The following is a 24,409-nucleotide window of genomic DNA, read 5'->3' on the forward strand; positions in this document are numbered from 1 at the left end:
TTAAATCTACTTCCACAATGTAAAATAAGTAGCAACAGATCTTTTTTTCAGTATGTTCCCACAAGAAAAACTATGGAGGCAAAAATCATTTCTGCCGCTGAATAAAAAAATAAAACAATATAAAGTCAGAACTGCTATTGATATAAACTCTCAATTGTGACTTTTTTTCCTCACAAATGTGTGTTTGTATAGTATCTTGCATTTCTTACTTTTTTCTTGCAATTGCAAGTTTATTTCTCGCAGTTCTTAGAATTGTGAGATATAAACTCAATTATGAGACATGAAGTCCAATTCTGATGGGAAAAAAAGACTGTTCTCAGAATTGTGACTTTATTTTTCACAATTGTGAGTATATATCACGCAATTCTGACTTTATAACTCGCAACTCCAAGTTTATTACGCAATTCTGCAAAAAAAGAAATGCAAAATAAAAAGTCACAATTACTTTTTTTTTTAATTCATTGGCGGAAATGGGCTTCGATTAAAAAAGCTGACTATCGAAAAAGACCAAAAATTTAACAGGAACTTGGTTTAGTCCATTAGTTAGTTATTAGAAGTGTATGTTCTTCCATTAGATTATAGTAGTTCTTGTTTTGTTTTTTCAGAAGGCTTCATATATACCTTCTTAATTTTTCTATAATACATGTTTGTGTCATTAAAACTCAGCCTAAATTATAAAACCGGCCGAGACTGGTTAAAACCATTAGGCAGCGTTTCATGTGTTCATCAGATTACGGAAGCCCATTTCTGCCACTGAACTAAAAAAAAAAAAAAAAAAGATTAATTAACTTTTGTCTGACTTTTTCCCCTTTATATCTCACAATTCTTACCTTTTTTTCGGTGAGATATTAATTGTGAAATATAAACTTGCAATTGTGAGTTATAAAGTCAGAATTGTGAGACAGAAACTTGCAAAATTTTCTCAGAATTATGTAATATAAACTTGCAACTGCAAGATATAAATTCAGAATTGTGAAACGTGAACTTGCAATTCTGAGAAATAAAGTAGCAATTCAGAATTTTTTTCTCAGAATTGCGAATTATTAAGTCAGAATTGTGAGATACAAACTCGCAATTCTGAAAACATAACAGTCTTTTTCCCTCTCAAAACTGGACTGTATTTTGCATTTGTTTTTTATATTACAAGTCTGAGGAAAAAAAAGTCAGAATTGTGTGAAACAAGTCAGAATTGCGAGATACAAACTCGCATTTGTGAGAAAAAAAAATGTCTCGCAAGTCTGATTTCATAACTCACATTTGCGAGTTTAGATCATGCAATTCTAGCTATATATCTTGCAATTCTGAGAAAAAAAGCAGAACTGCAAGTTTGTATCATGCAATTCTGAGAAAAAAAGTAATAACTGTGAGACTGAAAGTCGCAATAACCTTTTTTGTTATTTATTTTTTATTCAGTGGCTGCGTTTGTTGAAATCACTTGACTTGGCCAGATTAATTCGCGCTCCGAAACAACAGATTCGTACATGTTTTGAAGCTTCATTGTATTTTAAAGCAACCATCACTACTTTTCTGCCAAAATTTGAACAGTTTTTTTTGTTATGCTACCAAGAGAACCACTGTAAAGATTATATTTGGACGTGTAGCTTATGTAAAGGATGTGAAATAGCAAACGGCATTTATAGTTCTGTCATTATAACCATGTAATGTTAGTCCTAATCAGTGTTTAAGCCCTATTAAAATATACTGTATATGTTTCTTTCTCACAGATTTGATCATTGAGCTGTTGGAGCTTCAGCAGAGAATCCAGGCAATTGAGTTCTGGTCAGATGACCTAAACCGCACTGCAAGCCTTAAAGATGTTTGCTATGCACCGCTCAATCCAAACAACCCGTCTTTAACAGACTGTGCTGTCAACAGTCTACCACAGTACTTCCAAAATAGCATCGACAACCTGAACGCCAAAGTAAACATGACAGAGCTCGGCGTGACTAAGGAGGTGGATTGGAGGGACCATTTCATCTACTGCGTAAAGTAAGTGAGATATCTGTACTTGTCGCATTACCTACCTTAGAGACCACGCAGAGATACTTCCAGTTTGCTGAAGCTCCACTAAACAGTTTTTGTTCCAAGCCAGGGTTGCCAGATTTTGGCAACAAAACCCACCCAATTGCTATCCAAAGCTAGCCCCAAAGTAGCCAATTCACGTTTTGAGGGTGGTCCCCCCTTAAAAATCATGCTCGTGCATTTTTGGCGAGGTTCCCCTGGTAAAATTACCATTCAAGGGGCTAAATTTTACGTTTAATAGATAGCTACAACCCGCCACAACAGTGTTAAAGTAGCCCAATTCCGTGGGAAAACCGTGGACATGGCAACACTACGCCAATCTGTGGAATTTTTTCGCAGTTTCTTTCACTCAGTTTGCACGCTGTTTTTTTTTTGTTTGTTTGTTTGTTTGTTTTGTTTTTTTTAAGGAGGCAGGTTGTAGGTTACAATGTTCAGTCACAAGGTGGGGACAAGTGACTCCTTATGAATGAGCCACTGAATCATTTTTTTACCAACTGGCTCAGAAACAAAAAAGAACTGGGTCAATTAAAAGTTATTGAACTGCTTTATAAAAACAATATCACACATAACCTTAATAGGTATATTCTGCTTGCCCACAGCTCTCCATTATCATTTAAAGACATCACAGCCCTTGGCATGAGTTGTATGGCAGACTACGGAGCCCCTGTCTTCCCCTTCCTGGCTGTCGGAGGATATGAGAGTAAGACACAAATCTGGTTGCTAACATTTCACCCCATCTTAAAGATTCACTGGGCTGACTGTGGCTTTCCATTCCATTTTCAGATGAGGAATACACCACTGCTGAAGCCCTGATCCTTACCTTCTCCCTAAACAATTACGCACGAACTGATGTTAAATTTAAGGTGGCTCAAGAGTGGGAGCAAAGGTTCCTTGATATTGTGCAGGAATATCAGAAAAACCCAAAAACTAACTTTACATTTGCCTACATGGCTGAGGTGAGACTTTGCTGACTGTGTGCTGTAACAATCAAAGATGTGTGTTTAGCAGTCTCGTAATCAAACTGTCTCGTGCTGTGCAGAGGTCCTTGGAGGATGAGATCAACAGAACGACTGCAGAGGATATCCCCATATTCATGATAAGCTATGCTGTCATCTTCCTCTATATAGCTGTGGCTCTTGGGGAATATTCATCCTGCAAACGTATCCTGGTGAGTGCGTAACAGACTGGTTAATGGCTTACCGGGAATTTCCTCGTTTCTGATAACGGGAATAAAGGAAGAAGCATTTCTTTTCTTAAAATAAAAGCTTAATGGAAACTCCAGCAAGTTTTAAGTGTGTTCTGAGCAATCAATACATTCTCGATTAAAATAGTCCAGGCCTACAGATAGTTGTCAATAATAAAATAGATATTGATGTTGTTAGTTATAGATGTTTATTTTATTAACAATACCCAGTGTTGGGGAGTAAGTTACATAATTTAATTCCAAAATAAATGTAACTAATCTATTACAAAGGCGGTTCCATCTGAATGTTTTCACACACACAAACTTACAGATTTGATAAAAATGTATTATTATTATTACTAGAAGAAAAAAAATACATACTAAATACATACACAAGTATTTCAGATCAGTTACCATCAGCCTATTTTGACAAGGTCATATTATTGTTTTATTAGGTAGACTCAAAGTTCTTGGTTGGACTGGGTGGCATTCTGGTCGTCGGCTGCTCTGTCATTGCCTCTATGGGTTTCTATGCCTGGATTGGGGTTCCCTCCTCACTGGTTATTCTTCAGGTCGTACCCTTCCTTGTGCTTGCTGTGGGAGCTGATAATATCTTCATTTTTGTTCTGGAATATCAGGTTTGTTGAGTTTATTGGGTTTTCTTCTTTTATATAATCACTTTTCTTAGTCAGCATTTTACCCTACAATTCAAAAGGTTTGGGTCAGACAGATTTTTTTTTTTTTTTTTAGAAATAACTATTTCAAATAAATGTTGTCTTTTAACTTCCTATTTATCAAAGAATCATAAAAAAGTGTATCCTGGTAAATTAAATATGAAGCAGCATTAGATTTCTGAACAATCATGTAGTACTGAAGACTAGAGTAATTATGCTGAAAATTCAGCTTTATCATCACCGGAATAAATCATATTTTAAAATATATTCACTGTTATTGCTGTTTTTGTTGTATTACCAGTTAAATAAAAGCAAAATTAGTGAGCATAAAAAAAAGTCTTACCAATCCAACATTTTTGAACGGTAGTATATATCTACCATAATGTTCTGTTTTAGAACTTCAAGATGTTACTTTATGTCTCCACTACTATGACTATAATGTCATGAAACATGCTTTCTATGTTTAATCTCTATCAGAGAGATATGCGCAAACCAGGAGAGAAGAGGGAGGAACAGATTGGACGAGTTCTTGGAAATGTGGCTCCCAGCATGCTGCTTTGCAGTTTGTCTGAATCTGTTTGTTTTTTCCTGGGTGAGAATCTCCTACTAATCCCATCTCTGCTTCAACTCATAATAAAACACCAGTACAAGAGAGAAAAAAAAAAATCTAATTTTCAAATCTAATGATTAGAAGTCAGGAAATTGTATTATACTGCCTGACCTTTACTCACTTGCGCATGTCAGCAAAACATGATGCAGCAGATATGTATCGTCCTAATTAAAGAGAGATATGAGTCATGTAGAGTACAGGCAATAATGCACTTTCAGCTGAATGCGTCATGTATAATGCAGTCAGTGGGTTCAAATTAATTGCATCTATGAGGAAACCTATATATGGCTGACTAAACACACACTTACTGTCTCTTTGCAGGTGCTTTGAGCACTATGCCAGCAGTGAGGTCTTTTGCCCTATATGCGGCACTGGCTGTGTTCATGGACTTCATTCTACAGATGACTGCCTTTGTGGCTGTGCTCTCACTTGATGCTCGGCGGCAAGATGCAAACCGGTGTGAGATAGCTTGCTGCGTTACTGTGAAAACTCAACGCCCGTCCAAACCCAACCAGGGCGTCCTACTCCCATTAATGAAAAAATACTATGCCCCTTTACTGCTCAATCCTGTCAGCAGAGTATTAGTGGTACGTTCCTACTTCACAAGAAATTGTATTAGCATCTTTCATCAACTACAGGCACTTTTATGTCCCAGGGTGGATTTTTATTAACCAACAGATTTCAAAATAATTGATCTTTTACAAGAAACTTGGAAAAGTTGGAAAATTTAATCCACTGTGAATATATAAAGTAATGCATGTATTTTTTTTTTGTGCCACATAAATACTTTAAATACACAAAATAAATGCATTAAATACACACAATTTTACAAAGTAAAACTAGTAAATGTGGCTAAAAGTGCCCATTGAAGAAACACTCATTCACAGTTGAGTAAATGGGAGATTTTCTGTCTTTTATATGCTTCTGTATAAACAAATTAGTAATAGTTTAATCTTATTATGTCTTGTTCTCTTAGATGGTGGTGTTCCTTGCCATGTTCTGTGCTTGTGTGTTCCTCTTGTTTCATGTAAAAGTGGGATTAAATCAGGAACTGGCCATGCCATCTGTAAGTACACAAGTTTACTCTCCTAGCCTGCCGATAAAAATGGCCAAAATGGCAATTAAAAAACCTTTCAGTTTTTGAATATTAAGTTACAGTGTTGTCTGTCTGTTTGTAAATATTATCAGGATTCCTACATGTTGGACTACTTTGCATACCTCTATAAGTATTTTGAGGTTGGTGTGCCCACGTATTTTATCACAACCAGAGGGTACAATTTCACCAGTGAGGAGGGCATAAATGCAGTGTGTTCCAGTGTGGGATGTGACCAGTTCTCTCTCACCCAAAAGATCCGATACGCCACTGAGTACCCTGATCGGTGAGTCCTAAAAGCACTGTATAATATGTAATAACTAAATTTAAACTTGCAATATGTAAAATAAGTATTATTTAAAGTTGTCCGTTACTTTTGCCGCCCTAGCGGTTAATAAATAGAACTACGTGTCTTGCGGAAGAACATTGTAGCCGGAGCTACTTCTGCAAAAAACGTATTATAGGTGTACCATAGTGATTCCGGTTAAGACAAAAATACAGTTTTGAAAATGTATTTATGATGTACTCATTATTATGTATATATATATATATATATATATATTTACTACTTTACTACTTTACTACTTCACTTTACTACTCTTATACAACATTTAAAAATACATTAACCACTGTAATATTGTGAAAAATGATTCAAATTTAAAATAACTTAATATTTAAATATATTTTAAAATGTATTGCTGTGATGGCAAAGCTTAATTTTCAGTAGTCACATTATACAGTGTCACACGATCCAACAGAAATCATTCTAATATACAGAGTGCAGTCCTAATAGTTGCATATGAGTTCCTCAGTCTTAAGTGTGAATAGATGAATCTCAAAATCATAAAATCATTGAGAGAAATCAAAAAAGAAAAGAATTTGAGGCACCTGAAGGATTTTTCTGAAAACAGCAGGCAGTTTAACTGTTCAGGACAAGCAAGGGCCTCATGAACAACTATTTTAAGAAACGAAGAACTGTTTTTAAAAATTATGCAAAAGTGGATTAAAATTTGGCCAAAGAAAAAAACAACAACACCATAATAGTTCTTCATACAAGTAAAATACATGCTGTTCTAATGTATTAATGTGTGACTATAACGTATGACTCTATGATCTTTTATTTTCACAGTGTGTAGCAGTCTAATATGCTAATTTGGTACTCAAGAATTAAGCAATAATATTTTGTGGAAACTGATCCATTGTTTTCAGGATTCTTTGATTAATAGAAAGTTCAAAAGTATGCAGCCAGTAAGCTTGCTGCTTTACATTTAAATGGCTGGTTAGCATACACTAGAGAAATTTGCAGCACACTTTCAGCCTCTAAAGCCCTCCACCTCCCCAGCTCCATCTGTAAAGTCCTGCTGTAGGTTATTATATATGCTATTTGTGCAGCAGCAGTATGTCTCAAATACTCACAACACCATACTGGCCTATGTATTGGCAGTACTTGCTTTGCAGCAGCAATAATCTACAAAAGCAGCAATAACCAACAGCAGGAGCGTAGCAGATCTATTCCGCCAAGACCAAATACATTAACATTGTCATATCCATTATCATGCTAAACTCCTCAGAGAGTTGTCTTGATAGAACAGCATTTATTTGAAATGCAATTGTTTGTAACAATCTTTAGTGTCACTATCGATCTATTTAATGCATCTTTGACTTCATATCATATTTGACAATAATATCTTACTGATTGCTCCAGATCTTACTTGGCTATCCCAGCATCCTCCTGGGTGGATGACTATATTGACTGGCTGAACCCTGGATCCAAATGTTGTCGTATCTATACGGCTGGCCCAAACAAAGATGAATTTTGTCCTGCCAATGAGAGTAAGTGTGTCTATATAATTTAGCAGTTAACATATAAAGCGTTGTTGTTTATTATGTGTATGTGTCAGTGCAACATACATAAAGAACTAAATGTGACATTTCTTTGACAGCGGGTCTCTTCATGTGTACCAAGAAGTGTATGACTGCACCTGAAAGTGGGGTTCTGCGACCTAGCGTTGAAGATTTTAACAGATTCCTGCCAGACTTTCTTGGCAACAGACCTGACCTACAGTGTCCGAAAGGGTACAGAAAGCAACTAAACCAGACACATAAAAGACTGAATGAATGTTTAGATTAAAACATATTCATGATTATGGTCAACAAAATGTATGCAGTTACTAAAATGTTTTGTTTTATTTCCAGTGGTTTGGGAGCTTATGATAAAGCTGTGGTTATAGACAAAAACACTGGAGAAATAATAGGTGAGATACATAAATGAATTTGCATTCCCCTTTTATAGCACTGGTTCTCAGCTGTTCTACAGAACTGCTAAATCATTTTGTCAATTTGTAGGCTATTTCGCATTGGTTTCCGTTATAAATGTAAGAATAGCAGTTTCCCGCTACTCGCTTAAATGCTAATTGTCTTCTAGGCTTTGAGGTCTACAAACAACTCAGATAAAATACATTTAAGTGTTTGATTTATTATGGAATTTCTCTGCTTTTCAGCATCTCGGTTCATGGCCTACCACACTCCTTTGGTCAACTCGCAGGAATTCACAGGAGCGCTGGAGAAGGCCAGAGAACTGGCACATAGTATCACACAGACCATGAGGAACATCACAGGCACCTCTCCAGACTTTGAGGTCTTCCCTTACACGTAGGTTTCCACAACTAATCGTCCCTTATCTTTCTAGAATTATCATCTTCACCCTTGCTGCTTCTTCCTTAGGGTTAGATAACAAGCGATAATCAGTTCATGTGATACTACTGAATGATAACACGTCATTGAGCTACTTTATAACATTGCAAAACAGCATCAAGGATCCTAGAGTTAATTCATATTTTTCATTCAACTACAGCATGGAATTTACTGTGTGTAGCAGGGATGTCACGCAGCTATTTTAAAGGTGGCACCAGTGAAAATTCAAAATGAATGTGCACTTTGTAGTGCAATAAAATGTAAAAAGTATGTGTGTATGTGTATATGTGTATATATATATAGTTGAGGTCAAAAGTTTACATACACCTTGCAAAATGGTAATTATTTGCATGTAGATGCGTGTTGTTGTTTTTTATTTAGTACTGACCTGAATAATATATTTTACATAAAAGATGCTTACATATAGTCCACAAGAGAAACCACAGCTGTGTTTTTTTTTTGTTTAGTGATAATGAGCCCCCCTGTTTGTCCTGAACAGTTAAACCACCTGCTGTTCTTCAGAAAAATCTTTCACGTCCCACAAATTCTTTGGTTTTTCATCAATTTTGTGTATTTGAATCCTTTCCAAAAATGACTGTATGATTTTGAGATCCATCTTTTCAAACTAAGGACAACTGAGGGACTCATATGCCACTATTACAGAAGGTTCAAACGCTCACTGATTCTTCAGATGCATTAAGAGACAGGGGGTGAAAACTTTTGAAATTTGAAGATCAGGGTAAATTTAAATTATTTTGTCTTCTGGGAAACATGTAAGTATCTTCTGTAGCTTCTGAAGGGCAGAACTAAATGAAAAAATATGATATTTAGGCAAAATAAGACAAATTTACACATCTTCATTCTGTTCAAAAGTTTACACCCCCAGCTCTTAATGCATAAGTTTTCCTTTTGAAGCATCAGTGAGCATTTGAACATTTTGTAATAGTTGCATATAATAAGGGTTATAATGTAATAATGTAATAGTCCCTCAGTTGTCCTCAGTGTGAAAAGATGGATCTCAAATTCATACAGTCATTGCTGGAAAGGGTTCAAATATACAGAAATGCTAAAAACCAAAGAATTTGTGGGACCTCAAGGATTTTTCTGAAGAATAGTGGGCAGTTTAGCTGTTCAGGACAAACAAACTCATGAACAACTGTTATAAGAAGAACTGTTTTTAAAATTTTGCAAAAGTGTATAAAAGTGGATTAAAATTTGGCCAAAGGGAAAAAAAAATAACACCATAACAGTTCTTTGAACAAGTATAATACATGGTATTCTAACATATTAATGTATGACTCTAACATATGACTCTTTTATTTCCCAGTGTGACGTATGTGTATTACGAACAGTACCTGACCATCGTGAATGAGGGTTTGTTCAACATCGGCATGTGTTTGCTTCCCACATTCGTTGTGTGTTGTATCCTGCTCGGTATGGACTTGAGATCAGGCTTTCTGAACCTGCTCACCATAGTGATGATCACTGTGGATACAGTTGGTGTCATGACATTGTGGGGCATCGACTTCAACGCTGTGTCGCTTATCAACCTTGTGACGGTGAGTGGTTTGGAGAAACACTGTATGTCCTGCATGTTTGCAGTTCGTAAAATCACTGACGGTAGACAGGACCGATCTGTAACATTCATATAACATCTCACTCTTGGTTTGTTTCTTAGGCCGTTGGTATATCAGTGGAGTTTGTGTCTCATTTAACACGCTCATTTGCTCTCAGTGTTCGCCTCACGAAGGTGGAGAGGGCAAAGGAAGCAACAGCTAACATGGGTAGTGCGGTGAGTACCATAACCACAAAGATGTGGAGATATTCTCAGTAAAGCATTAGTTTGTATGTCCAGTTGTTGTGTTGTTTCATAAGCGTGTATGTTCTGATTTTCAGGTATTTGCTGGAGTTGCAATGACCAACCTACCTGGAATAGTGGTGTTGGCGTTTGCTAAAGCACAGCTCATCCAGATCTTCTTCTTCAGACTCAATCTGGTCATCACTCTGCTCGGCTTGGCCCACGGCCTCATATTTCTGCCCGTGCTGCTCAGTTTCTTTGGTATGTTTTTAGAACCATATCTTCAACTTATTCAACTTCTTTCATCTGATAGTTATATTTTACTGGAAATTAATTTTTATTTATTTTTAGTTAAAGGAGTTTGTTTTAGTTAAAGGATTAGTTCAATTAAAATTTCCTGATAATTTACTGACCCCCCCATGTTATTCAAGATATTCATGTTTTTCTTTCTTCAGTCAAAAAAAATTAAAGTTTTTGAGGAAAACATTCCAGGTGGAAGTACCAACCCAGTGTTAAAGATGCGAATCACAGAGCTAGTGCAAGATGAGAATTTGTGGTTAAAAAGTAGGGCTGCCCTCAACTAAAGATTTTTCTGGTTGACTAGTAGTCGTTCATTTTAAGTATTAGTCGACTATTAGTTGCACATTCATTAATAAACCATATAAATCATAATAATGAGCCTTTAATTGCTTATATAGCCTATTAAGGGCACAAGCATACGTATAAAGCTTGCCACAACACACTGACAGAGGTAACAATTATGAATGTGTCATGGAAAAACAGTAAGGAGGCTGAATTAACACTTTAATAATTTATTGTTAAACCAGTGCTTTCTTTGTTTTCGGCTTAAGAAATTAAGTCATCTCCGCAGTAGTGATGCACTTGTAAGCATGTTTCATACGGATTACATAATCTGAGAATATTTGTTTATTTGGTTCATTGAAAAGAAGACGTCTCACTCTTTATAGATATATTTTTCATGTCTGTAAAGCAAGAGAGTTTAGATGTTTTGCGCTCAAGTTCTCAGAGACTGAGACGGCAGAAAGCGCATCCTGTTTGCTGTCATTATTTTACAAAAGTGCAACGTTTAGTTGTTATTGTGAGTGCACACAAATAAACATCTTTACGAGTCTTTACAGATTTGAAAGATGCATTACTTTTATCTGTATGACCAAAAATTACGGAATATTTTAAGAGCAAGTGACAGCACCAGCACCTCCATCCGTCATACAGTGAGCACGCTACTATTCAGCTTCCACACTTTGCACAGACACTTGAATAGTGCACATTTTTTGTAGGTTAACGTTAGTTTGAACGGCCACTAAGTTGTTACTACATACATACATACATCTTTCAGATGATAATCCATATTGAATGATTGATAGGTGAGCATTTGGATGTCCTGCCTGATTTACTAAATTACCACATAGACCAACCATTAACGATCAGTCCATCACAGACTGCAAGACTTCACCACCTACTGAAGAAATCTTTTTCTGAGACTAAGTGGCTAATAAAATGTTGGTCGACCAAGCCTTTTCTCGTTGACTAATGGTTAGTCAACTATTAAGGGGTAGCCCTATTAAAAAGTATATATGTTTTTATTTTTTAGAAAATGACAGATCGTTTTACTAGATAAGACCCGAATTTAATTATTTGCGCAATAGATTACGAAGTCAATGAAACAATAGAGATTAATTCACGAAAGGCGATGTGAATGACGCGAAATGAGCAACGCGTTTGCCACGAATGCACAATATTCGCCTCAATTACATCTTCAGCACAAGCCAGTCAGCGAGGAGCTTGTATCGGTTGTATCAGAAAAAAAAAAGAAAGCATTATTGTAGCCCAAATTTATGATATGGGTATGTGGAGCATAGAAAACAATTTAAATCAGTTGTAGTGGTAGTTGTATTTTTTTTTTTAGCATGGCTACAAAGTATATACAGTAGTAAAATTCTACACACACAATAATGCAGGATTAATACTCATCCGTGTCTGGATGGTGCTGTGAAGACATGTTGGCGTTTAGCTTTCCAGCGTATTTGAGAATTCCAGAAGAAGTACGAAGCAGTGATCATAGTTATCTCCACCATGGTTGATCACGCAACTCTTGTAAAAAACATCCCGTGAGTAATTTAGATCAGTGGATCTTAACCCCAGTCCTCTGGGCCCACTGTTCTGCACAATTTTTATGTTTCTGAATCTGACACATTCAGTTCAGTTCATGGATCTTTCTCCAAACAAGCTGATAATCTGAATCAGGTGCGTTAAATGAGGAAGACAAAATGTGCAGAGCATTGGGCCCCGAGGACTGGAGTTGAGAACCACTGATCTAGAGCGAGTGGTTTGGTGTGAACACACCACTGACTCCCATTGAAGTCCACTTTATGGAGAAAAATCCTAGAATGTTTTCCTCAAAAACTTTAATTTCTTTTTGACTGAAGAAAGAAAGACATGAACATCTTGGATGACACGGGGGTGAGAAAATCATCAGGAAATTTCCATTCAGACTATGTGACAAGAACTAGCATTCCAAATGAAATCTGGAGTATCATAACAGGGTTTGATTAAGCAAAATCATCTGTCTGTGTTGCTCAGGTCCTGGTGTGAACAATGCAGTTCTGCTGCAGATTCAAGAGAAGAAAACCAATGAGAAAGCCAAAGAGACAGAACTCGACAACAAAGCTGCATATGACAACATTTCTTTTGAAGACCATGAAAAATATATCACAAGTTTGTAAAGGCTGAAATTAACTGCATTTCCTTCATCGTTTAAGTTGTGCGAATTGAGTGGAAACACGTCAATTTCTGTGCCCAACACCCAAGAATCCACCAAAATTGAAACTGACACTTTGAGAGCCTCTTACAGACTGCTCATCCTCTTCCTTCCAGTTCATTTACCTCTTCCAACACACTGAATTTGTTGTATTGAAGATACCTCCGAATCGTAGATCACCTGCTATTACATACACTACAGGAAAAAAGCAACCAATTGCAGGCTCAGAAACGTTATAAACAATCTCATCTTGCGATGCCAGCTCTACACCTCTTTATATGGACTCAATAGCATTGCGTTATGCTATAAAACAATCTATCGCATTCTGAAAATGTTCATGAGAGATACTCAGCATGCCAAAGCTTCGCCATCATCTTTACCAGTGATTATCTTGCCCAGGTCACGCCTGAAACAAAGTGATAACAGAACTCAGTTTCACTCTTTTAGAAATAAGGAAATTAGTACAATAGTTTGTAATTATTTTACTTTTTTATTGTGTAATATTTGTTGAATGTTATATTTAATTTTGTGGTTTAGGTTTCATACTGTTATTTTTGCATGTCTCGTTGAGGACAGAAACACTCCATAACACTCCAGTATAGAGAGCACCTGCTCTTGTATTATAAGCATTACTGTAATAATATTAAATGCACTGTATGTATTTGTACATTCTGTATAAACTCGTTAAATGTTCAATATTATTATCTCAAAAGTTCAGTATCTCAACTTTGCATTCAAAGTTTACAGTTTACTGTTAAAGTAACCATAAAGCACTTTGACAGCACTTTATTGGTTGTATGATTGTAACTAATTTCAGAGATAATAAATGAACTTTTTTTTGTATATTTTAAGACTGTTTTTACAAGGTAAATATTACAATATTTAAAAACACTGTTGAAATAAACTATACTGAACTGCAATATTGCCTTCTCATATGAATATTGCATTATCTAGCAAGTATTTGAATATTTAAGCCTGTCACTATAACAGCTTTTACAAGATCACAAAATTATCTTCCAGTAAATCAAATCAAAGTTCACATTTATTGGCACATATCACTCTACATAAAACATCTGTGCAATGAAAAACAAGTTTCACACAGTCTAACTTAAAAAAATGTAACACATTCTAATCCAAAATAATGGAAAATCAAATCTTGACAATGAGACCCTGAAACTAATGACGCATAGGAAAAATAAAATACGTAACAGTATATCAATTGTGCAAAGCACCTGCAATAAAATGTGCGATTCTTACGTTCACACTCACACAAGCATGCACGTACCCAAAGACTTTAACCCAGAAACCTGCTGCTTTCTACCAATACTGCTGCATAAAGAAAATCGCTCTTACTCACACACACACACGCACTCACTCACTGGTGCAGAGTTCACTATGGTCAAAGGGGATGTTTAGAGAAAAACAAGGGCCTTATCTTTTAAAATGGATTGCATCTTTCATGTATTAATTAGCACAGCTATCAGCAATAATACAATCGTCTCAAACGCACAAGCCTATAAAGATAAACCTGTAAAGACTGAATATACTGTATATCTTGGCTGATTTCCACGTTCCATCATGTAAAAAAAACATTGAGCCATCTGCCATCTAGTGGACATTTTCTGTGCTGTGACACACTGTGTGAAGTAAAATATTCATACCTCAAAAGCACATTTGAGCTTGCTAATTCCTTTATATACACACACAAAATCATTCAGTTTAATGACTAAGTTTCACATTTTAAGGACCATTTTCTTAAATGTAACTCCCTCGGTCTAACTGAATAACGTACTGATCTGTCAAATGGACCAGTCCGGAACCTGATGGGTGAAACACAGTGGTTACTGATCTGTTGATGATTTTGTATAACACAAGCATCTAGTTCCCTCATGCATGAAATATTGTCTCAAACAGTGTGCGTTAAGACCTGAACAGAGTTCATGAGGGTGCTTATACACAGCAGGAGAAGGCCTCAGAATATCTGGCAGACGTCCCGTCCACAGGTCAGCATGTAAGAGATCTCTGTTCACGAGCCTTCAGGCTCACTCGCTTTTTCCTCCTAATAGAGACAGTGAAACAAAACAAAGAAATATGGTATTTAAACACTATGGTAGATTTTTTTCTACCATAGAATTTTTGTTTACTTGTTTACAGTTTTGTTTGTGTAAGGAGTGAGGATAGCAAAATAAAGTAAACTCTGTGATATATTATACCCAAAAATACTCCATACAGTGGACTATCAGTAAAACTAATAAGAATTTTGGGCCAAAAATTATTTAGACACTTTGAGCATTGACCATGTGCGTAAGTGTTTTTTCTTTAACTGCTAATGCAAACTTTTTACACCACAGACTGAACAAAATTAAGCATTGCTTGGTAATTGGTTGATCTAAACTGGTATTATCTAATTGTGTACTTAAATGTAACAGCTGACAGCTATTCAACCCAATTTGTGAGACAGAAGAATGGCCTTATCAAAATGTTCAGATTCTTTCTGACACAGTTTAACAGTTCTTGTCAAAACAAAGTAAAACAAATAAAAAAGCACACAGCAAAACAAAAATAAAAAATGCAAATGCAAAAAAATAAAGCAAAACAAAAACAAAGCAAAACAAATATTTAAAAAAAAAACAGCAAAACAAACAAAAAGATGAAGCAAAACAAAAAAGAAAAACGATGTGAAATCAAAGGAAAACAAAAAGCACACAGCAAAACACCACAAAAACATGGCAAAAAAAAGTACAAAAAAATGCAAAACAAAGTAAGAAGCACAAAGCAAAACACAAAACAAAAAGCACATAGCAAAACAAAAAAACAAACACACAAAGCAAAACAAAAATTAAAAACTAAAAACACAAAAGAAAATAAAAAGCACAAAGCAAAACAAAAACAAAACACAGCAAAACAAAACACAAAAACAAAGTAAAACCAAAAAAAAACGCTAAACAAAGTAAAAAGCAAAACAAAAACAATACAAAAAAACAAGACCAAAAGCATACAGCAAAAAAAGCGCACAACAAAACAACAAAGTAAAACAAAAAAAAACGCAAAAAGAAAAAAAAAAAAAAAAAAAAAAAAAAAAAAAAAAAAAAAAAAAATCACACAGCAAACAAAACAAAAATACAAAGCGAAACAAGCAAAAACACAAAAACAGCCCACAGCAAAAAAACAAAAAGCGCACAATAAAACAACAAAAATAAAGTAAAACAAAAGAAAAAAGAAATGCAAAACAAAGTAAAACAAATAAAAAAGCACACAGCAAAACAACAATAAAAATGCAAATGCAAAAAAAATAAAGCAAAACAAAAACAAAGCAAAACAAATATTTAAAAAAAAAAAAAGAACAGCAAAACAACACAAAAACATGGCAAAAAAAAAAAAAAAAAAAAAAAAAACGCAAAAAGTAAGAAGCACAAAGCAAAACAAAACAAAAAGCACATAGCAAAACAAAAAAAAACTAAACAAACAAACACAAAAAACAAAATAAAAAATTACAAAGCAAAACAAAAACAAAGCACACAGCAAAACAAAACGCAACAAAACAACACCGCATTTGCACCTTGTGAAAGTTTCATTTACTTCCTACCTTTTCGGCTGCGTAACCATGCATTTCCAAAGGACAGCATAAAGGGCTAACAGAAAGCCTATGAACACTGTTGCAGCAATTGCACCTGCAAACACAAAAATATACACCTCTTACACTGCTGTCTGCAGCCTAAAAATACATTTGTCCACAGAGGCACGTAATCTGTATCCTCTACCCAGAGATGAGATCAGTGTGACAGAGTGTGACAGGCTGCAGTTTCTTTGTCTGCACTTCAAAAATTACTGGTAGCTCCAGTGAAAAATTCAACTTGGACACTCTGCTACTGTTAATAAACACCTCCTACTTATAAATCATCACAGCTGCTTTATGCACCAATCTTACGCATGTGAAAGGTCAAAGGTCCCACTAAATGGGAAAGAACAGTCAGTTTGCTATTCATTAGAGTATTTCATTAAGGAGACTGACCCTGAAATGTTAAGGCATATATAGACATAAACAGTGTGTGCTTAAAGAGATATATGGTGAAATGAGGAAATGGGGGGGGATGGTGGAAAATTCCAGCGATGACTTGGAAACCTGTTTGAGCCTGTGAGCGGAGAGGCTGAAACAAGAAGGGGGGGGGACAAACACACACACACACACACACACACACACAAAAAAAAACTGTTCTCAAATTCATGTTCTCTTACACACTGTGGTCAGGCCACATTGAAAAAGAAAAAAAAAAAACTAAGATTCTGAGATTAAAGTCATATTTCAAGAATAAAGTTGAAAATATGAGAATAAAGTTGAAATGTTAAAATATTTTGAAATTAAAATTACAAGAATTTATTTGTAGCAATTACAAAATTAGTTATAATATTTGTTAGTATATTCTAGCCTATTGCAGGAGATATTCCAAAGTCTCAGCTTTCGAATTCTGTCGGTTTTATATCAAAATACAAATAATATGTCTTACAATAATGTGATTTTCATGCTCTTAAATGTGGTGTGACAGATCACTGTATTCGCTTCAGTTTAAGTGGCAGTTTTTTTTTCATGCCTTCTGATGTTCCTTCACTTTTATATCTTGCTATAACCTTGAAATAAAGAGAAAACACACATTTATAATTTGTATTTTGTGATAAAATTTGTGAAAAGAATTTGAAAGCTGAGCTGTGTTGTATAAAAAGCAACAAAGCAACAATTAATGTGATTACTGGTTGACAGGTGCCCTTCAAATAATGAATAGAAGATGTTAAATATTATGTCCAATCTTTTACTGTATTATACCATGAATAAAACAGCTTGTGAATAGTCATTTAATGTTATATGCCTCCGAAAAGGCAAAAATATCAGTAACAGTATGTTATTAAGTTGGAGTCCACTTCAACTTTTAGAACGTTTTATTGTTGTTTTTAAATAAATACATGTGAGAAATGAAAGGTTGAACGCCACAGACGTTTTTGCAGAGTAGGTGGTGTAATTTTCACAAAGAAAACTGTATATTTAATGAATTGATTCACATGAACACAGCAATCTGTGCCGCCACATTAAAGAGCTTGAAAAACGTTGTTAGACACACAGTTTGTATTTCGCTATAAAACTGATTTTAAAAGCCGAGACTTTGTTTTGTATTAAAAGTACCAAAAGCACAAAGCTTATTGCTATTATTAGGGGGGGTGGCACACTACACTGTGTGCAGAATTATTAGGCATGTTGATATTCTGGTCATATTTTTTTTCCAAACACATTTTACCAATTCCAAACCACATCAGTCTTAATAACTACTGTTAATTTTGTATTTAATCATTTATATGTGATATACAATTGTCCGTGAAGGCTGGAAGTGAAAAACTCCTTATATTCAGGTGTGCATAATTATTAGGCATGTTTTCTTTTACAGCTAAAATGAGCCAAAAAAGATATTTAACCCAGACTGAAAAGTCTAAAATTATTAAATGCCCATGAGAAGAATGCAATACTGTTGTGAAATACATGAGGACAGGAATACATGAAGACAATAATTCTGCACACAGTGCATAAATAGCGAATGCAATCAAAGACATGAAATATTATTTGCAAACATACTGTCCCTGTGAGTATAACACATGATTTCAGCTAATAATCCTACATATACTCAAATGAATTCCGGTGGCCTGGCAACTGCTTCCACTGCTCCCAATCCGGGCCATTTGCATGCACAATACAGGCTATACTCTCAAAATATAACTTTAAATTCTATCATTTAATTCTCGTAATTTTAACATTATTCTCAAAATATTTCGACATCATTCTAACTTAATCTTGTTTACATAAACATTAGGTATGAAGTAAAATAAAAAAAGTGATATTTCTCTTTGTTTGCAGGTAGTTAGTTTAGTATTTTTTTGTAATGGAATGAAATTTAGACATTTTAAGTCTCACTTTGTGTGGCCAATAAATGACACATTTAGCAAACAAATGAGGATGTATCCTCATTAAATGAATTTAGCCTCTGACGCTCTGCCCTTGTCCAGAAATTCCAAGTGTTTAATAACAATTCAACAGTATCCTTTCCCACATACCCACACACTCTTGAATACTTCTCAGTACAACCAGATTTCTCTAGAAATGCTGTGTATACAGTGGTTTTTGAGAATACATTGAGCTTGATATTTTTACACAAAATAACCCCTTGTCTTTTCTTCCCAGCAAATGCTGTAAAATCAAATGATTAAAGCAGAAGTTCACTTCCAGAACAAAAATTTACATGTAATGTACTCACCCCCTTGTCATTCAAGATGTTCATGTCTTTCTTTCTTAAAGAAAATTATGTAAATTTTCTGAGGAAGAACATGAGATGGGAGTTTTTCGACATACCCAAACTGTCATGAACCGGAAAAAAAAATAGAGTTCAGGCAGAGCAAGACAAGATGAGCGTTTGACATTAAAAAGTATATAAATTGTATTATTTTTATGAAAATAACCGATCGTTTCGCTAGATAAGACCTTTCTTCCTTGGCTGGGATTCTTTACAACCGCATTTGGGATCATTTGAAGCCGCATTTAAACTGCATTTTGGAGTTTGGAACTCGGGGCACCATATCAGTCCATTATATGAAGAAAAATGCTAAAATGTTTTCCTTAAAAAACAATTTCTTTACAACTGAGGAAAGAAAGACATGAACATCTTGGATGACAAGGGGGTGAGTACATTATCTGTAAATTTTTGTTCTGGAAGTGGACTTCTCCTTTACCTTCACACTTGATCTCCACTCTTCTCAGAACATGAAAAAGACAAACATCATCCATAGGAGACGAAGCACTAAGTGTGTAGAGGTCACAGATAAATCATCTTTCCTTAGGTTTTATTCTGACAGGACTTTGGAGGCATATGTCACGTTAGAATCACAAATAAAACAGTTTTAATTTATATAAACCTCTCAGTCAGCAAATGAGTGTTTGGGTGGACTGATACATGTCTGTCATATATATATATATATATATATATATATATCACTGACAAAAATATATTTTAAAAAATTGTAAAAATATTCTATATATATATAAAATATTTGTAAAAATGCAAATACAGATCACACAGAGGAAAAAAATATGGAATCACACAAATCTGAGGAAAATTATATGGAATCACCATGCACTTTGCATTTCTAAAACAAACACCTGTGTCTGATTACAACTGCTAATTAGTCTGCAGTTAAAAAAGAGTGCTTGCACACATTAGTGATGTGTTGAACCAAGATGATTGACATAACTCATGGCTCCAACACAAGAGATGTCAGTTGAAACAAGGGAGAGGATTATCAAACTTCTCGAAGAAGGTAAATCTTCACGGAATGTTGCAAAAGATGTTGGTCGTTCCCAGTCAGCTGTGTCTAAAATCTGGACCAAGTACAAATCAAATGGAAAGGTTGTAAAAGGGAAGCGTACTGGTAGACCAAGAAAGACATCAAAGCGCCAAGACAGAAAACTTAAAGCAATATGCCTTGAAAACAGAAAATGCACAAAAAAAAAAACAAATGAGGAACAAATGGGCAGAAAGTGGAGTCAATGTCTGTGACCGGACTGTAAGAAATTGCCTAAACGAAATGGGATTTACATACAGAAAAGCCAAACGAAAACCATCATTAACATCTAAACAGAAAAAAACAAGGTTTCAGTGGGCTAAAGAAAGACAATCTTGGACTGTGGATGACTGGATGAGAGCTATATTCAGTGATGAATCACGAATCTGCATTGGGCAGGGTGATGATACTGGAACTTTTGTTTGGTGCCGTTCCAATGAAATTTATAAAGACAACTGCCTGAAGAAAACATGCAAATTTCCACAATCATTAATGATATGGGGTTGTATGTCAGGTAAAGGTATAGGAGAGATGACAGTCATTACATCTTCTATAAATGCACAAGTTTATGTTGAGATTTTGGACACTTTTCTTATTCCATCAATTGAAAGGATGTTTGGTGATGATAGCATCAATTTTCAGGATGATAATGCATCATGCCATAGGGCAAAATCTGTGAAAACATTCCTACAGGAAAGACATAATGTCAATGGCATGGCCTGCAAATAGTCCGGACCTCAATCCAATTGAAAATCTGTGGTGGACAAGGCTCCAACCTGCAAAGCTGATCTGGCAACTGCAATAAGACAAAGCTGGAGACAGATTGATGAAGTATACCAGGGGTCACCAGACCCGATCCTGGAGGGCCGGTGTCCCTGCAGAGTTTAGCTCCAACCCTAATCAAACACAGCTGAAGCAGCTAATCAAGGTCTTACTGGGTATACTTGAAACTTTCAGGCAGGTGTGTTGAGGAAAGTTGGAGGTAAACTGTGCAGGACACTGGCCCTCCAGGAACAAGTTTGGTGACCCCTGAAGTATACTGTTTGTCATTAGTTAAATCCATGCCTCAGAGAATTCAAGCTGTTATAAAAGCCAGAGGTGGTGCAACAAAGTACTAGTAGTGTTTTTATTTGGTAATTCCATATCATTTTCCTCAGATTTGTGATTCCATATTTTTTTCCTCTGTGTGATCTGTAAAAACAGTTGTAATTGACTATAGTTATCTTTCTTTCTTTTTTTTTTTTAAAAATGTTTTATACAGCCAGAAGTTTGGATTGTTGAGTGAAAATTGTTTTGTTGCATATATGTGCTTGTTTTTTTTCTACACAATTAACCATTTGAATGAACATCTTCTGAGAGGGGTGATTCCATACTTTTTGCCAGGGGTTGTATATATATATATATATATATATATATATATATATATATATATATATATATATCAAATTTTTTTTTTTTTTTCAAATCTTACAGACTCCAAACTTTTGAATGGTAGTGTAGCTTAAAAAAAGTGAATGGTCACTGTTGCGAACCTCAAAAATGAGAGCGTGAGATTGTACCTGGTATGATTCCACTCTCTCTCTTCATGGGGGTCTCAGCAAGAGGGGGTGGACTGGCAGTAACTGTGCCTTTAGAGACAATAAAGAAGATCTTAAAGCACGCGTGTGCAAACTACCATTAACATGATGTAATTAAGGCTGTTTGATGTACTACCATTTTTATCAGAGCTGAAAGGAAGCCACGAAGACACTGGGGAAACTATCTGAAGAGAGAAAACAACAGGCTATTCAGTGAGAAAATAATGGGTGGGACTTGATTATTATCTTTGAAGAACTGCATTGTAGACATTATACACCCATCCCCATATTTATCCACCTTTATTTTTAAATGTGTTAAGACTTCCGGTTCTTAAGCCGCCGTAGCGTGCAGTAAATGGTAAAACTGTTTGCACTACAAACCAGTGATTACATAATTAAAATAATAAGAAAATACATTAAAATAACATGGTAAACACACACCAGTTTGCAATATCAAGCAGCAAAACAAGCTGTTTTGTACAGCTTAAAATAGCTGGAAGACGATGAGACCGGAAGCCAAACACATTCATTTTACTAATGGCCGTGCTTACTCTTACAGGAAAAATAAGGTGGATATTTCTCACCTGTTTTATTGATTCTGTCACAGAAAATGTCTAGTTATGAAGATAAAGTGAGTAGTATTGTGTTTCCAACAAAGTGGCTTCCATGAGGGGAGACCTGTCCTTTGTACAATTAAGCAGCTTTTTCTACAGCTAGAGTATTTAAATATAAGTGTACATCAATTTAACATATCTGTCAAAAGTAGTATTAAAACTGTGGAAATTTGACTTGAACCTCTACAGAACCTATTCTATCAAAGCACTGAAGTGTGACAGAGAGAGAGGGGAGCATGTCCCAGCACAGTCGTTTAACAAAGATAAGAAACTATGTCATGACTGAAAGTTTCCAAAACATGCTGGAAGACAGGAAATGAAACACAGAGAAAGAGAGGGAGCAAGAGAGATTCACTGCTTCCCAAGAAGTCTTGCTTCTTAAACATTTGATCTGTGCTGTAAATACATTCCTAAGTATTTCAAGATGTAATGCTTTCTTCACTGAACAACTGTTACTAATAAAAAAAACACACAAAGTGTTACACTGATACACTAACCTAATTTCTACATTTGCATTAAAATGCATATTACTCCTCCTAAAAATGCCCTGTCTTTAAAGAGCCTGTAAACAGGTGGAGCATTTAGCACTTCTAACAAATGAAGTGCAGAGAAGTTTATTGTTTCTTGTGTTTGCTTGTACCTGGGTGAGATTGTGGTCCCGTGGTTCTTCATGAACTGAGCTGTTGTTGTTTCTCACCTCCGTCCACATGTTTCAGCGCGTGTTTGTGTTTCCTCCCGTAATCATCACGAACCCTGTGCAAAACGAGCGAAACAGCGAATGAGACTCAAACAAAACAATGTAAAATCCGCCTTAGCTTGCTTTCCGAATGGGCGGGGTAAGTACAGTTAGTGGGCGGGGCAACTATCCGGCTGTAGTTAAGTTTGTATAATCAGAACCGTTCAATCAGAGTATAATTTTTTCCCCAACTGTAGAAAAAGTTGTTCCCAATCTGTCTTGACAAGCATGAATTATAAATTAATTAATTATAAATTAATAATATTAAGTAAGAAGTCATGGCGTTTGAAGGATCGTTATTTTATTTATTTATTTATTTATGTTAGATATTTTGTTGAAATATCTATTTAGATTTTACTCTATTCCTCACATATCAAGCTGTCTTATGATTTTAGAAGACTTGGAATATGTGGCACATAGATTGCTTATCCTGTTTTGTTTTTTACCTTTTTTTTCTTTTTCTTTTCTTTTTTTATTTTTCTTTGACAAACACGGTCGCTATGAGGATGGGAGAATGGAAGAAATTGTATAAAACTGCGTGAAGATTGTTCAAAAACGTTTTCGTTTGTGTTCCACGGAACAAAATGACAACAATGACGTGAGGGTGAGTAAATAATGACAGACCTTTTTATTTTTGTGTGTGTGGAATATATACCTTCAGCACATACAATGGGCTTAGCTTAAAACAGTAAATTCCTATTGGTACAACACATTACTGTGTTACACTGCCATCTAGTTGCAGAAACCTTGTTTTACATATAGTAACTTGCTCTTTAATAACACAACTTATTAATGTTATTATTAAATACTGTTGTTATTTACAAAATATTAATGTATTTAAATAATTTTTTACTAAATTGCAAAGCCAGTAAAATAACCGGTATTTATGTACAGAGTGGAATGTGGAATAATTAAATAATTATTTATTCAACGTGTTAATAAATGTTTATTATTGAAAATATTAATAAATGTTAATTTCCAGCCTATTCTGGGTTCATTTTAAGCAAGAAATACAGTAATTTAAGCAATAGCTGGTTAAATAAAACTACCCAGAAGGTTGGGTTAAACATTTAACCAGTGTTGTCAAGTCCGCGATTTTGCAGCCTGGAGATCTCCAAATGGGGGCGGAGCTCCAAAACGGGGTGGGCGCGGTTAAAGCTACAGCTCTAGCTACTGGGCATGCGCACATCAATCTAACATTATTTTTGTCACACTGTACAACAATAATACTGTTTTTGTTTTATAGTAAGGGCTA

At 35.3% G+C, this 24,409-nt stretch overlaps 2 protein-coding genes across 2 annotated transcripts in view; one reads left to right on the forward strand and one right to left on the reverse strand.

The window, feature by feature from the left end:
- The window catches only part of npc1l1 (NPC1-like 1), a 19,215-nt gene extending 5,517 nt beyond the window's left edge, over window positions 1-13,698 (forward strand). The window contains exons 3-19 of the mRNA XM_051117489.1: window positions 1,725-1,989; window positions 2,622-2,722; window positions 2,806-2,978; window positions 3,062-3,190; window positions 3,661-3,843; window positions 4,357-4,471; window positions 4,811-5,076; window positions 5,466-5,555; window positions 5,678-5,868; window positions 7,288-7,415; window positions 7,526-7,658; window positions 7,779-7,837; window positions 8,084-8,234; window positions 9,604-9,835; window positions 9,955-10,068; window positions 10,173-10,335; window positions 12,676-13,698. Of these exons, the coding sequence (XP_050973446.1) occupies window positions 1,725-1,989; window positions 2,622-2,722; window positions 2,806-2,978; window positions 3,062-3,190; window positions 3,661-3,843; window positions 4,357-4,471; window positions 4,811-5,076; window positions 5,466-5,555; window positions 5,678-5,868; window positions 7,288-7,415; window positions 7,526-7,658; window positions 7,779-7,837; window positions 8,084-8,234; window positions 9,604-9,835; window positions 9,955-10,068; window positions 10,173-10,335; window positions 12,676-12,818 (2,636 nt within the window). The 3' untranslated portion in view covers window positions 12,819-13,698. The remainder of the gene's footprint in view (window positions 1-1,724; window positions 1,990-2,621; window positions 2,723-2,805; window positions 2,979-3,061; window positions 3,191-3,660; window positions 3,844-4,356; window positions 4,472-4,810; window positions 5,077-5,465; window positions 5,556-5,677; window positions 5,869-7,287; window positions 7,416-7,525; window positions 7,659-7,778; window positions 7,838-8,083; window positions 8,235-9,603; window positions 9,836-9,954; window positions 10,069-10,172; window positions 10,336-12,675) is intronic.
- A 179-nt stretch (window positions 13,699-13,877) lies between these two features.
- sb:cb288 (uncharacterized) lies at window positions 13,878-23,259 on the reverse strand. The gene is made up of 5 exons (XM_051117490.1): window positions 23,059-23,259; window positions 21,941-21,989; window positions 21,787-21,855; window positions 16,440-16,524; window positions 13,878-14,912 (listed from the first exon to the last, which is right to left on the reverse strand). The coding sequence occupies exons 1-5, from the start codon at window positions 23,125-23,127 to the stop codon at window positions 14,858-14,860; spliced, it is 327 nt and encodes a 108-aa protein (XP_050973447.1). The 5' UTR covers window positions 23,128-23,259; the 3' UTR covers window positions 13,878-14,857.
- Between the last annotated feature and the right edge of the window lie 1,150 nt (window positions 23,260-24,409).

Source organism: Labeo rohita, chromosome 8 (assembly GCF_022985175.1).
Source record: "Labeo rohita strain BAU-BD-2019 chromosome 8, IGBB_LRoh.1.0, whole genome shotgun sequence".
Taxonomy (NCBI): Eukaryota; Metazoa; Chordata; class Actinopteri; order Cypriniformes; family Cyprinidae; genus Labeo; species Labeo rohita.

Coding starts and splice junctions, on each gene's coding strand:
- sb:cb288 (XM_051117490.1), bottom strand. CDS start 23,127: ATGTGGACGGAGGTGAGAAACAACAACAGCTCAGTTCATGAAGAACCA. Junction 21,990..23,058: donor GGGACCACAATCTCACCCAG/GTACAAGCAAAC, acceptor TTCTCTCTTCAG/ATAGTTTCCCCAGTGTCTTC. Junction 16,525..21,786: donor AGAGAGTGGAATCATACCAG/GTACAATCTCAC, acceptor TTGTGTTTGCAG/GTGCAATTGCTGCAACAGTG.